At 36.8% G+C, this 15,066-nt stretch overlaps 1 protein-coding gene across 5 annotated transcripts in view; it reads right to left on the reverse strand.

The window, feature by feature from the left end:
• KLHL32 (kelch like family member 32) overlaps positions 1–15,066 on the reverse strand; it is a 104,301-nt gene that overhangs the window by 49,521 nt on the left and 39,714 nt on the right. For all 5 annotated transcript variants that reach the window (XM_032443448.1, XM_015858869.2, XM_015858870.2 and 2 more), the window contains exon 5: positions 11,405–11,503. In XM_032443448.1, the coding sequence (XP_032299339.1) occupies positions 11,405–11,503 (99 nt within the window). The remainder of the gene's footprint in view (positions 1–11,404; positions 11,504–15,066) is intronic.

A 15,066-nucleotide genomic window follows, 5' to 3' on the forward strand; every position in this document is an offset into this window, starting at 1 on the left:
ATTAATAATCTGATCATAAGGATAGGGATGATAAAAAGGCAACATTAAAGGTGCCACAAAATATATTTTGTGTGGAATACTACTACTTGTTCAGATTGCTGTGTGCTCCTGTGATATCTGACCACCCAAAAATAACTAAACAATTTTGTGCTCTCAGCACTAAATCAAAACAAATTTTCATCTTAGAGTAAAATAAAATTAAATTAAATTAAATGGCAGAAAAATAATTTAAGAAATTTTCCATGATGTAAAAGCTACAAAAAGCAGAACCTAGAACCTACTCCAGCATTCTAGTTGCTACAGAATTCTTCCACTGCCTCCAACCATAAAACAATTTTATGACGTTTTGCAGTTCAGAAAAATGTCTGTAACATGTTTTGTAGACAGGCTTTATTTTATTGAGACAACACTGTCCTTAAATTTTGCAGTGAAAATAACATCTCTTTTTTCCTACAACTGGCAGCTGTACTGATCAGCAAGTTTATTACATGATAATCAGAACTGATATCAGGAGAGAAACAGCACAGAGAAGATTAATAGGTAGCAGTCCATGTATGAGAAGAAAACTGAAAAAAGAGAAAACTAAGGAAACAACACTGAATAATAATAATAATAAAGTTCACTATGATTCAATAAGATCAAAGGTTTTCTATTTGTATTTTAAAAACTATTGATCAGGGATTCACCTATTACTTCCTTGGTAAGAAATTATTATAATTCTCACCCTCAACAAATAAATAAAATGAGGAAACCTAGAATTACCAAAGCTCAGATGTAGAAAATAAGTCTTGATGCAGTTCCCATTTCAGCAGCTCCCATATCAAACCCTCACCAGTGTCAAAAAATGTCACAAGTTGCACCAAAACCAAAAATGTGAATATTCACTCTGCTGGAGGCGCTAAGCATCAGGAAAGTCTGAGCATTCAAAAATCAAAATGGATTTTCTTTACTTAGTTCCTAGCTGTTCTTACCAAGAGTTAAAAACAATCTATCCTCTCATTCCCAAACAGAGAACTTTAGATTCCTATGCTTTACTACTAAGGATTTTTTTTTCCACAGAAATGCAGAAAATATTTAATAATTGCTTTATATACATAGGACAAAGAAATACATGGCAAAATTATCACAGGCATAAAGATGCCACTTTGAAGCCAACAACTTTATAAGCTGAATCGATTGCTGTAGGGCCAAACTCCAAGTATTCACTACTACAATACCTCAAAATTCACAAGTATATGCCATGTCCTCTTCCATACCCCCCATGCCCCCCAAACACTACCAGAAGGAAGTGAAGTCATGGGCACCCTTTACTACTGGAAGGACATTTAGAACAGGGACATGCAGTAGCTGCAGAAAAACAAAAGAAAACAAAAAAAGAAAATAACAAACTGAGCAATTAAGCTAAAAATAAGTTATTAAGAATGAACTAGAACTGCATGAAAAATGCTTTTTTGATGCATTATTATAATGTGAATGTTAATTAAAAATTAATCCCTTTAATTCTGAAATTTTATTAAGAAATATTGCTAAAGTATCAAAATTTCAGGGATTTCAACAGTCTTTAGAAGCAGAACATCAGGTGTTTAGAGACTACTACAAAGATGTTTGGTTTTTTGTTTGGTTTTTCTCTGAACTTTCACCCCAAACAATGATCATTTTGGCTGCTTGCTTTATTTCTTTTCAAGAAGTACCATCTCACTATTCAGATTTTGGTCCAGGGCTGAACGAGTCCAGATCTTGAGTAGGACATTTCACCAAAGTTGCATAATACATAAATATGCAGGTTAAGGCTCACAACACTAACTTTCACTTAATTATAGTAAACATTCAATATCAGTCTCTGGGGGTCCTTGATATTAACATTGTATACATATACTCCCTGCATACTTCAGCTTCCCAGGAAGACAGTATTGATGTAAATAAGTAAAAACATTGTGGGGCAAGAAAAAAAAACAACAAGATAGCATATAGGCTTCAAAATTAGTGTTTATATGACACGGGGCATATTCCCCTTGTGTTTGCAATGTGTACAACATGGTATTTCAAGTCAATTAGAATTCCTATCCTGATGTGTTTTGGAGGCTGGACCTGTTTATGGGTACTACAACACTTTTCTCACGATAAACAGGCATGCTTATGTACTGTATACGTAAAAAAGTCCTTGAACTTATAAGTGGAACAGCTTATGGTATACAAGTAGAGAACTCTGAACTAGAATTTAGAATCTTCTTTGAGCAGCTCTGAAAAATTTTCACAATAAAGGTCAAAGTACTCACAAAGAATAGATCAGCAACACAGTACTACCTTTCTAATGCAGAGGACACACCTGCTCCTATAAAAGTCACAGGAGGGACAATTCTGTGTGATACTAGCTCAGTTCCCCATAAACTGCAATTGCAAGTCCTGCTTTAAGTAATTCAAGATCCAGTGCCAACTTGGGAGCCTGACACACACTGTGGTACAAATCCCAAGTTCTGAAATACTGGTGAAACAGATGGGAAATTAAGCAGCAATTCCTCCAAATTAATAAACAGATGTTTAGAATGGATTATACAGGAACACAAGTGAATGAAGTTACAAATATTTTTCAGTCTGGAATAACACACGTATGTCTAATGAAGTTTTTAAATACAACTGATCTTTAGGTTTCTATCTTTAGTTTTTTATTTATTTTTTTAGAATTAGTGAGTTGAATAAGGACAAATTTTAAGTCTCAGAGCTCTCATTACATATTGGCTGAAGGCTCCATAAGACAGCGTATATACACTTATATTCATCTTGGAGCAAGACCTGTGCACTACCACACTAGACAGAAATTGAATTTTTGTTTTGAACAGAATTATTCTAGGCCATAACTCTGAAGCAAGATACTGGTTTCCCAGCAAGTTATACAACTGTACAGCTATGCTAAAACATTACGTGTGATGGACTGTGCTGGAAAGTTGCCTCATTTACCACTGCTAACAAATCTACCAGAAAATATCAACAGCTTTACACAGAACTTCTTCGCTTTTTTTTTTTTTTTTTGCTCTCCTTTGAAGTGAAATATTCTAGTGAAGCATAATTCTCTCTTATTAGGTTTCTAAGTAGTTAAATCTACAATTTTACCTGGCGTACTTTTGTTCCTGAAAATACTTCTGTATACCTTGGGCTTTGAATCTAGGCATTTCCTTTGCAAATTGTTCTTAACTAGCACAACACAGTAGCTAGGGGTGTTGTGAGCAGTTCAGATGGATCTAACAGCAATGATTAAACCATCAGAAAAACATAAATTGAAGTAGGAGGGTAAGAATAACCTATAGAGATTGTTATAAAGTTCAGACTTCTAACAAGAGATGGTTGAAATGAAATATAAATGAAAATAAATTGTGCAATGCTTTTTTTAATATCTTTTAAAGATGGAGTGGATTGAGGCATCCACTATTTTCCTCAGTTTAATACTTCAAGTGCCAGGCTGCTTCTCAAATTCTATTAAATAACACATTTCCTCATTCCTTTTCTTGAGAAAGGTTTACCTCCTGAGTAACACTTTAACTTGAAATTGCTCACCTTGAGAATAATAATAAAGCTTTTAAAAACAAAAAGTACAGAGGATGTAAAAGATTTATTTCATAGCTAAGAAAGGAAAAAAAGAAAAAAATTAGCTAAGGCAATACAGAGAAAAGGAAGGTTGGGCAATCAACTATCTACCACAGCACTACTTCTGAGATAAAATCAGATTGTAGCTCACTTCAGGCCCAGTGTTCTCTTCGGGTTCATAGGTTACAAATGATTTATAGTCACCACTTTCTACTTAGCAATCTGACTTTTCCCATACTGGTAAAAACTTTATAATCAGAGCACCATCATATTCCAGAAACACCTTTGCTAAAATGGCTTAACACAACTCAAATTGTTTTAGATCAAAGCAAACTTAAATAAAACATCCCTCTACTTCTTCACGGGAGGTAAAAAGGCTCTGTCTATGTGGCGCCTGGATGCCCGTTCTTCCACGTTAGAACTGTAAGTCTCCTCTTTCAGGTCACGTCTTCCACATAAAAGTGCTAAACTAATGCCGCTTAATGACAAATTAATGTCCATGAATAAAAAATACACCTCTAATAGCATAGAGTAATTTGCCATTACAATATCATCATTGGACATGCCCCTGGTTTAATACGATGTATTTAATTCATAACTTAATGAGTGATATATAAAAAGAGAGAGATGAACCCTGCAATTACATTTATGTGAGTCTGTCACCTTATTTGTAAAACCTTAGAGTCATTTACATTCAAATTAGAACAAATGAGTGATTTCACAAAGTGCAGTGATAAATGACCATTGCTGCACAAGACAGAACTGTATTTCCTGTGAAAACATTAACAGTTTCCTATTATTTGTTAAAAATTACAATGCATATTGCCCAGTGTTGTGTGAATAATGACTTTTTTACTGATTAGGTCAGAAGACTAACACGGAGTAAAAATAAATGATTTTTCTTTTCATTTTTTCCCCCTATTTCCACACTCACTGCTCTGCAGGCGCTGCTGCGGACTCACAGTGCCACCTGCTGCCCAGGCGGGCTGCCAGGACCCTCTGCCAGCTGAGCGCAGCAATTCGACCTTTTTGGTGTCACCTCTCGCAATCAAATACATTTTCCTGCCAGATTGATGACTGCATGCTGCTGATAGCACCAGCAGATAAGGGGAGCTGCACTACCCTGGTACAAACCATGCAATTTTCTGGTTCGTGCATCTCAACTGCCCCGGTTGGTATGGAGAATTAAAAGCAAAAGACAGCAGGGAGAGAAGGAGGACATAAAACATTGGTATTGATCAGATGGTAATAAAACCAAAGAATTCCATACATTAAACATTCTGGGATTCATCAGCCTCTCTTCTCAGCTGTCTAAAACCAGCAGCACTCTCCCAGAGGTGGGGGACAGACAGGTCACACAGAGTAGGCCACATTGGCCATAGAACGATGTAAGAATGGCAATAAGGGAAACAGCAAAGCAATTGGGATTCTTTGGTACCATTTAAAACAGAAATCAAAGCTGTTCTGCCATCCTGACAGACATTTTCTTAGAAAAGAAGTACCAATACCTGCCTCCTCCCAACTTGTCAGCTCTCTGTGAGCTGATGCAGCCCACTGCAGACAAACAGATTTTTAATCTTACAGCAACAGTCAACCTAGAAACCTCAGCACCATTTTTCACACATCCATTAGCAGCTGCAGTTCAGCTTTGCCAACCAGTACTCCACTAGGAAAAACAGAACACACACACAAAGCTGGAGGGCTGCTGACCACAGCAGCACCATGTTCACCTAATAGTCAGCTCTCCAGGGGTGTAACATCCCCGTCACGTCACAGCTAATCAACAGCATGTGGACTATGGAAAGAAAGAGATTCAGATGCATTGGGTATCCCATTGTTACTTTCCTCACTGAGGCCAACTGAAAAAAAGGAGGAAAAAAAAAAACCCTTTTTAAAATATCCTGAGTCCCATTCTAAGTTGGAATCCTCAGTGTTGCCTTCACAACCCATATCTCTGTAATATGTCTAAAGGTAGACAAAGTAATAGAGAAAGGAGCTAAATTCCACAAGTTATTTTTGAGCTGTGTGCTTTCCTAATGACTGCCAACAGCTCAAGTGACTGCAACTGACAAAACACGCACCTTCCAGAAGCAAGCCACCACAGCAAGAAGAGATTGTGTAACACAGAAAACCAACAAAACATGAGGACATTTCTGTTTATTTTGTATTCTTGGTATAGCAATGACCACTCTTGCCACCACTGGATGACATCGGTGGACTCAAGTATTATGGTGTTGACTATACATAAAACACTACTCTGTGTTACAAAGTAACAGTAAAAATCAGTTTCAATTATTAAAAAACAAACAAACAAAAAAAACCCGCCCCACACACACAAAAATAACCACAAGGATGGTCTTTAATAACCACAAGATGATCTTTAGATTATTTTCTTTTCCCCAGCAGTTTAATTCACTGTATACAAAAAACCCAGAAGCTAAAATCACAACTGAGCTGGGGCTTTTAGCAATACAAAGATAATGCTCTCAATATCTGGTATAAGAATTGACTCATCTTTGAAGGACTGTATCTTATTGAAAGTTGGGACTGCATTGCTGGCACAGATCTAAGTGGCGAATTTGAGTTTAAATAAATAAAGAGCTTATGAAGCTCTGGGTCCCACCACAAAGCTAAGTCAAACGATCAAACAGCAGAGTCACTTGTAAGCTTGCTCCTTTTAAAAACAGTAACAAACACAATTCAATTTGTAAACACCTCAAAAATGGTTTAAAAATACTTGAAGTAAAGATCCAGATCGTTAGGTGTGAATGCAAAAGGAAGACAAATTTGTTTTATAAGCCTAGAATGACCATTAGTGTAGAAGGTTAAAAAAAATCAAACATCCCTAATCCAAGACAATTTGCCTCCTTCCATTAATACCAAAAATTATTCTGGGAGGTCTTATTTTGCTATTTGTGAGCTCATTAAATTGATCTAATTTACACATTCCACGTCTGATATGGCTCACTGTCTACTTCTGAGTAGAAGAATCCAAAACGCACTGCATTGAGTAGACTCTAAATAAATTCTAATTAACTGCTGCTGTGCAGTACTTTTCTTCCCACCCTCCTCCCAGCTTATTTTATTCAATTGTTTGAAGTATTATATTCAGTTTACATTACCCCCTATTTATAGATCATAAGACTGACATTTGTAGTATCTGGGAAGTAGCTGTGGCAGAGTCCCATCTATAGTAATGAAGTTTCTAAGAGGTAGCCTGGTATGTTTATCATTACTGACCATGATCAATCATACCGTATCTTGCTTCTCAGATTAAAACTAGTGCATTGGTTTAGAAAGTTCCACACCTTCTTCTACACCTATAACCTTATTATTTTGAATGTCATTCAGGAAGTATATAGAACTGTGCTGAAGATTATAAAGACTTGGTCTTCAGAAAATACAGAAAAAAACCAAACCAACATTTAAATTTAAAATTTCAGATCTGGAAATCTATACATCCCAAGTCTCTAAATGTCAGTGAAAACCAGCCTCTGGTTTAAAAATCGTTTACTAAAGCTATATCCATATAAGACTGAGTCAATGTTACTCAGTGAGCTATAAGAAAACTAATATCTTCAATAGCATTCCTTCCTTACTAAGACTCTTAGACTGCTGAAATAATGTGCATTTTGTTGTTCTCTTTGCTAATGAATATGTAAACAGCTGAGGAAGAAGAAGAATCTTCTTACATCAACAATATTTTATAAAACAGGCACATTTCTGAAACATTCATATGTTCTGAATAAATCTTTCACAACATACATTCTGCTGCGTAAGAAAAAAGTTACCAAGCACCCTTCAGAAGAACATTACCAGCTTTAAAGTACAAAATAAGTAATCACAAACACACTACTTACTACCAGCACCCTCTGCAGCTAAGTCCTTTCTTAGATCTCCATCTACACATCCAAAGCCTCCCACATTAGCTTTCTCTTCTATTCTTCAATATTATAGAAGGATAGATATGAACCCCCAAAACTTCAAAGCCTTAAATGCTTAAACGGAAACACAGATAATACTCTCCCATTATATTTCAATAAACATCTACCTGCTGGTTGCAGCTTTCTACCTTTGGCTTCTTTGAAAAAGCCAAAACTGGCAATTGATTTGAGCTGGAAGAAGAATGAGAGTTGTACAGAGCTGGATGTATACTATGCAAACAAACGATGCATGCTTGACCCATGGATTTAAGCATAATTCAAGATATACAGAGCTCATGTCTTCAACTTAGCTTTCCCACACCTACATAGCAGCAATAAAGCTAAGAGCAATCAAGCTGCCTTACCGTTTGTTTACGTTGAGATGGATGTGTGAGATCTCAAGCCTTGCTTCACTGTTTAAAGTACCTGAGAATTATGCAGACATCATGATAGGAGAGATTCATGAATATGTATGTATTTCAGCTAAAATATAGCAGCACGCTTCAAAAAGTCTCTCTCTACAAAATAAGCTAAGAAACAAATACCCTCAAACAGCAGAAGCTGAGAAAGACAGTTCAAGATATGGCACTGCTAGGGTGAAAGACTGCACAGCTTAAGTCTGAAATTATGACCTACAATAAGGAATGCCTAAGCACTTCCTTGGCTTGCAACGTAGGAAATTTGAACTGCAGCCATTTTTAAAAGTTAATTATCAATCCAAAATTAGCAAAACATTTTCCAGTGGAAAAAATAATAATAATAAAAAGCAACAGTAGATGCTACAAAGCATTTGTTAGCATGAAGTTCATACAGCACATTTAGAGAAACAGTGACACTGTCAGAAATTTCCATAGTGGATATTTCCTACCATAAACGTGATATGGGTTTCACCTAACTTCCTCTCCCTTTCTGTCTTCCCTTTGATCTAAAATATTTTGTAGTAACACCATATTCATTATTTGAACAATTTCTTGTAAAAATCTTTTTGAACTTTATTAACATGTTAAAGTAACTGTTTTCAGCTGGCTGGTCTATAGGAAAGAGAACATATCTTAAAGTCAAATTAACATGTTGGGTTTGTTTTTCTGAGACAACTAAGAGGAAATTCCTTAAAGAGATCAATGAAAAGTCAACATTGGCTCAAAATGTATCTGTCACTGTGTGCCACAAATCATGCTTGACATGATAAATTAGTTAAGTAGAGTCTTCTTTGGTACCTCACAAACTATAGATATACCCTGGTACTATTATGGTACAAGCAAATCAGATCAACAAGGATTTTACTTGGTTACAAATATCTATGCAATACCAGCGCTGGATAAGCATTAAGAAGAGATTTAAAATACCCTGAATTCCAAAAACATTATATGCTTCTGGAATATCTACAGAAAACAACAAATGCAAAAAGCTCAAACAGCAACAGCATCCATACAGGCTGATCTGTTCCAGAAAATTGAAGACAATCCTAACAAGTTAAAACTCTGCTTCATTATCCCAAAGCAATAAAAAATGACAGCACTTGTATTTTCTGAGTTTACTGTATACAATGCTAAACTAAGTCCATGGCAACTGAACAACAGAAAGCAGCAAAAATTAAGATCACTGTTATAGTAAACAAAGAACTCTGCAGCATCCCAAGACTTAAAAAACATCAAAAGAAGATGCAAGAATTATTCCCTTCCCAGCAAGCATACCAGAGCACAGAGTGTCAAGATACACCAGTTCCCAAATCCAGCAAGAATAAGTGTTTTAAGAAATATTTTTTAACCATGCTGACTTTACTTTTATATTGTTAAATAAAGCAACAGATATTTTTAAAGTCACTAAACTTTTTGTAGAACAAGCAAATATCTTATAGAAGTAATTTAGAGACTGTAAGGTATCACACTCTTTATACACAGGACTTTGTTGACCTGCACTAAAAAGCTCACATGACAAATCAAGGTTGATTACTTGCACAGACTGTACCTCTGCAGAGCAAACAAAGCAGATAAATCATTGCTCTGATCTTTCCAGGCCACAAACTTGTCTACAGGTATACCTTGTTTGGGTAAACCTAATAAATAAATACAGCAGAAAGAGTAAAACACAGTCTAGAGCTTTACATGGTGTAAAGTACAGTCATCCCACAGATGCCTATGCTAATTCAAAAATCTTAAAATGAGACCAATTCAAAAACCATTTTAACTGCCTCCCAATACATATTCTACATTGTAACACTGTAAAGCAATGAAAAACACAGTAATGATAGCAGAGCAGCAAAGCTGTAGACTACAGTGAAGCTCAAACACAGAAACAGTGAACAAAGAAAAAAAATCTGCTTACCCATAGAAGGCCTCAAGTAGGCAGGGATCTCCAACAAGATACCCTTACCTCCACTACCAACCCTTAAACGAGGTCTGAAGCTTCTAGTCACTCTAGTGCATTGCATGCACCTGAGCTCCCCTGGGTAGGCCCTGCCTCTCCACTAGGCACTTAATCAACATTTCAAGCCATGACTTAGCATTTCCACTAATCTTACACCCTACCATTCCTCCCTTCCTTATTCCTTACATCCTTTACAGAACATCTTGACCTGGCACACACTTCTCAGAATACAGCGGACTTCTTTCATGTTATCTGAATAACAACATATGGACAATCATCTCTGTAGGATTTTTTACTGGTTTACTAATAACAGAGTAATTTGGTAGCAATTGTTTTTTAACTGTTTTTCACTGTTAGGTTTCCCCATGCCTGCTTAACAACTGTTAGGCCAAATGGTTTTGTAGCTCATATTTTTTGTTTCGTAAATGACCATCTATCCCATTACATTCCACACTGATTTTCTCAGAAAATTTCAATCTTCCCCTACATTTCTGAATACAGTACTGGAAAAGGAAAAGGAAAAGGAAAAGAAAAGAAAAGAAACCAGTCCTTTACAAGCTACTTTAATTTCTTAATCGCTGTATAATGCACAAATTAATATTGAGTGTCTTAACTTATATTTTGAAGGCTTCCCTGAGGCTACACTCAAACCGTCTCTCCGTAAGATACAAAGCCTTCAAGTACATCCTGAGGCTCTTAGCACGAGATCTTGCATGCCTGTGGTACTCAGCAACTCAGTGTGCTACCAAGCACACTTAACAGATTTCAAAGACAGTTCTGGTGGTGAAATGCAAAGGCATACAGAAAGCACAGTGCTGACATGTACTTCCATGCCCAATTGTTGCACAGGTACAGCTAACCCATCCATTTCAGAAATGAATAATGAAAGACTACAAAGAAAAGGAAGCAGTTTAGCAGAACTACTATTACCATCTTTTTAAATAATACTTTTCACAGCTACACATTAAAGCTATGTTCTTGCAGCCATTACGAGCTATCTCCTACACAAGCCAATCACATAAAATGATTTTACTAGATTCAGAATTTTTGCCTCAGAATGATGGACCTAACGTGGATAATACCATTAGCATTATGGGTATGAGGCAAGCTGATAAAAAAGCTCTGTTGTAATATAGCCTGCTCATTAATGGAGAGATAGTTGTGCTCTGGAACACGTATCAGTATTCTGTAGTGAATGTTTAATCATCTGAATGCTTCACATTACTCAAGACTGCTAACAGGGACATGCTTAACATTTGGGAAGCTACAGAAAGCAAATCCTCTGGTGAAAGGTGCAATCAAGCTCCTGTGTGCTGACACCAATCAATGGACCATCCTTGTTTTCAGGATAAATGGGCAAAACATATGGAGGACAAAGCACCTACCAAAGATTAATACCCATATTACACAGAATTCAAGTCTCCTGAGATCCAATGTATTACTACTTAAGCTCCACCAGATATTTTACTAATGCTCTCCTACTGAAATAAGGCTTGGAACAAAACTTTACCAGTCATCAGGAAGATAAATCTCACCTGTATGAGATAATGAGAACATAAACTGAGAAGCTCCAGCAGCTGCAAATGACTCCCAGCTGCTAGCACATCCTGTATCACTCCTGGCTCCAAAAGAATCTGTAAAGAAGATGGAAAGTTTGTCATGTAGACAACACTGTGGGTTTTTGATAATTCAGATATTTTAGTTCACATAAAGAACAGATAGTGTAAAATGAAAGCACACAGCGAAATCTTTGCAGGACAGGAACAGAGTTTTTGGAGTTCTCTCGAATTACCCAAAGATTTGTAAACAGATTTTCCTTTAAGAGATCATAAACCATTCTACCCCCAAATCCTTTAAAATGAAATGTTTGATATTTATATAAAAGGATACTTTTCAAATTAACAGAACATTTTTTAGTTGTATGTATGCATGCTATACCCAATCATTTCCATATATACTGATGAATCAGACCAATAGAACTGCCAGAGAAATCTTCAGAATTGATATTATTAATTCATGTAAAAATATACAGACTAGAAACACCCCTCCCATTCTGCATGGTAGACTACTTCATGATTTTCCTAGCCTCTCTCTTCATTTTACAGGACAAGGCTGTGAAAGCACACAGTGAGCATGCTGCTGGGGAAGTGCCAGAAAGGGCTTAGAAAGCAAGACTGATTATCCTGTCACTTCCTCAGATGAAACTCCTACTCATTTCAATTAAAATCACGCACAGACAGCAGCCAGGATAATTGGACCTCAGCTCCTAGCCTGCTGTCTTGGGGTCAGCTTGTTAGAGCATCCCTCTCAGGACACAAAAAGTCTTTGAGAACACAGACACTGGTCAATCCCTTTTAACAGCAGCCACATTACAAATCATCTAAACCACTAAAATAAAGTGGCGTTTCATCCAAGAGAAATCAGAAAAGGATGACAAATATTATTTCTTCAAAGATATTTCATTTATACCATTTTATGCTTGTTTTATTTCCCCTGGCAGCTTTGGTTTTACACCACATGAGGTCAGTCTCTCACTGCTCCAGTGGGAAGTAAAGCTTTTTTTCAGATCCTTTTTCTTCTGCCCATACAATTTAGTTTTGATACACAGTATCACTTAAGCATCTCAAAAGTGGTGGAGTATAGAGGGTAGAGTACAAAGGGTAAGATACTGATGTGCAATTTTTGCACTGAAATTGTTTTTGAGGGAAATTAAGAAATATGGATGTGTTTCTTCAAACAGTATAACTCAAGTGACCTCCAACATAATGGATATCTTAGGAAAAAGAAAGAAAAGGATTGATACTTATTTATATCAAGAACTTTCTTAAATTTAGTACAGGTGGTGTACAACATGCTTTAAGTTTGTGCAAATCCCTATATATTTATAGTAAATTTTAGGTGAACACGTATGTAACTTACATGCAGTAAAACTGTTTATATATGTAGCCAGACAGACATGCAAAGATGTTGATGTAAATGAGAATCAAGCCCAGAAAAATGAAGGGTTTTGGCTGATGCTAAATAGGTGGTGACGAATGATAAGAGGTAGTTCAAGGGAAAGACAAAAAGGATATCAGTTACAAAACAAAAATATCACCAGCAGGTCCAGTTAAAAAAAAAATTATGCAGCACCAGAAATTATTTTCAAGTTAGAACTCAAGTCCAGACTGACAAAAAACCTGTTCAGATCTTGCAATGTCTGTTTTTCAGACAGCTCTTACACTGAGCAACCTCTGTCACCTGAAGTGATGCTGTATTGCTTATTAAATAGCAGCCACCAGCTTAGAAGTATTAAAGATGCAATATAAGAGAAACGGAACACTAAGCAGATTACTATCTTGTAGGAAAACTATATTTAACTGCAATACCATGAATGTATTTTAAAGCTGCATCAGTCCATTTACAAATAATACTATGAGATGAGAAATAGAATGAGAGGCAAGGAAGGTGAATGGTTGCTACTTAGAGGTGATCTGCACAAAATCAGCAACAAAGTTCATTCCAAGGTGGCAGAATACATTTTTATTTCCAGTTTTTACACATTTCCTACCTCGTACAAGATGAATTCCACTGAGATAACATATTCAACATATTTTTTGAGAAAAATGAGGAAAGTCTATTCAGTCTTTTCCCAAACATCACCTTGAACAGAACCATCTGAATTTTTATTAAATACTCATTTGAATATTGGCAACTTTTCTTCCCAACTCACCTAGCCTAATACACCTTAGGGCTCTGGGCAACTATGGAGAAGATTAACCAGGATCACACACCTTGCCTCTCTCTTCAATGTATTCCTGGTAACACAAAGCGACCAGTGGGTAGGATTTCTTGGGCTAGGAGCAGCATTAGAACCACCGTCCTTTCTCAAGGAGAATGCTGGGACAAATAGTCATGCCTCACTTCCACGCAGCTCAAATTAGGAACCTTCTTCTATTTTTGTAATGCCTTTTTTGTTTGTTTTGTTTTTTTCAAATAACCGACCATTCAGCATAAGCCTACCGAAAACGATTGCATGGTTGTAGCAAAGATGGAAGAAAGAGGTGGAAGGCAGTGAGGAAGAAGCCCTTTTAAACTGTCCTTCCCAACAAACAAAACGTACAGCCTAAGGTAACGGCCAAGTTCACTGTCAAATCCTATGGAGTCTCATGGCATTTTTATCTGGAAAAATAACTTGATCATTTAGTCTATTCCCTGCATATTGCTTGCCGTTATGCTATAGCGGTAAGGAAATACATCATGTCATATCAGAAAGTAATAAGCCATATGGAATTTAACACATAAAATGAAGAAAAATAAAACCAAAAACCTAAAATTCCTGACAGCCTAATGCAAGAGAAAATTCCTTCTTGACTTCACTTGCAGTGATCAGCTTTTGAAACAAGACAGGCATCTAACAAAAGCACCACTTGTTTCTCCCCTCTGGAGACCATTCTGTGTGCTTCAGAGCAATCAGAAAAGTAACTTTTCTTTTAGAGCACTTCAGAGTGCATTTCAGTCACAACCAGTTAGCACTTCTGCCTGTCTCAGAGCTCACTGGTGTTTCACTTCAATTCTGTACTTCCCACATGTTGAGAAGGGCTGCTTCAAAATAATGTGAGCAGGGCAAGAATGCTCCAGTGCCCTGCAGGCAACTGCCCAAAGCGTAGGCACATAATGTTTGATAACACTTATTGCAAAACCCAGATGTCTCATTAGTCAATGCCAGAAGGAATCATGACCAGCATTTCTCTGATACTTAGCAGAGTATTTGTCCAGAAAACTCAGAGAAAGTCTGTGCTAAATGCACAGCATATAAACTAAAACTCCAAGCAAATTCACATTTTTATTTATTTATTTATTTATTTTAGGGTGTCCCAGTACTTTGATTACTTTCAGCTCTAGGAAAGCCATCTTATCCAGAACTTGGTAACTCATCCAGAATAAACAACATGAAACATGAAAATTTCTCTAAAAAAAAATAGCTGAGTAAAATGAGATCCATTTTATTCTAAGCCTTCTAGACAATCTCAAACTGTGAACCTGAGATCCAGAAGTTGTAATGCAGTGCTACCTTGTGGCAGCCTACCACTAGCAGGGGGGCAGACCTGACTTTTGGTCTTTGGTGACAGTGACAGGACTCAAGGGGATGGCATGGAGCTGCATCAGGAGGGGCAGGGTGGGTGGTAAGGAATGGCTCTTCACCAGACAGAGGTGG

Source organism: Coturnix japonica, chromosome 3, assembly GCF_001577835.2.
Source record: "Coturnix japonica isolate 7356 chromosome 3, Coturnix japonica 2.1, whole genome shotgun sequence".
Lineage (NCBI taxonomy): Eukaryota > Metazoa > Chordata > Aves > Galliformes > Phasianidae > Coturnix > Coturnix japonica.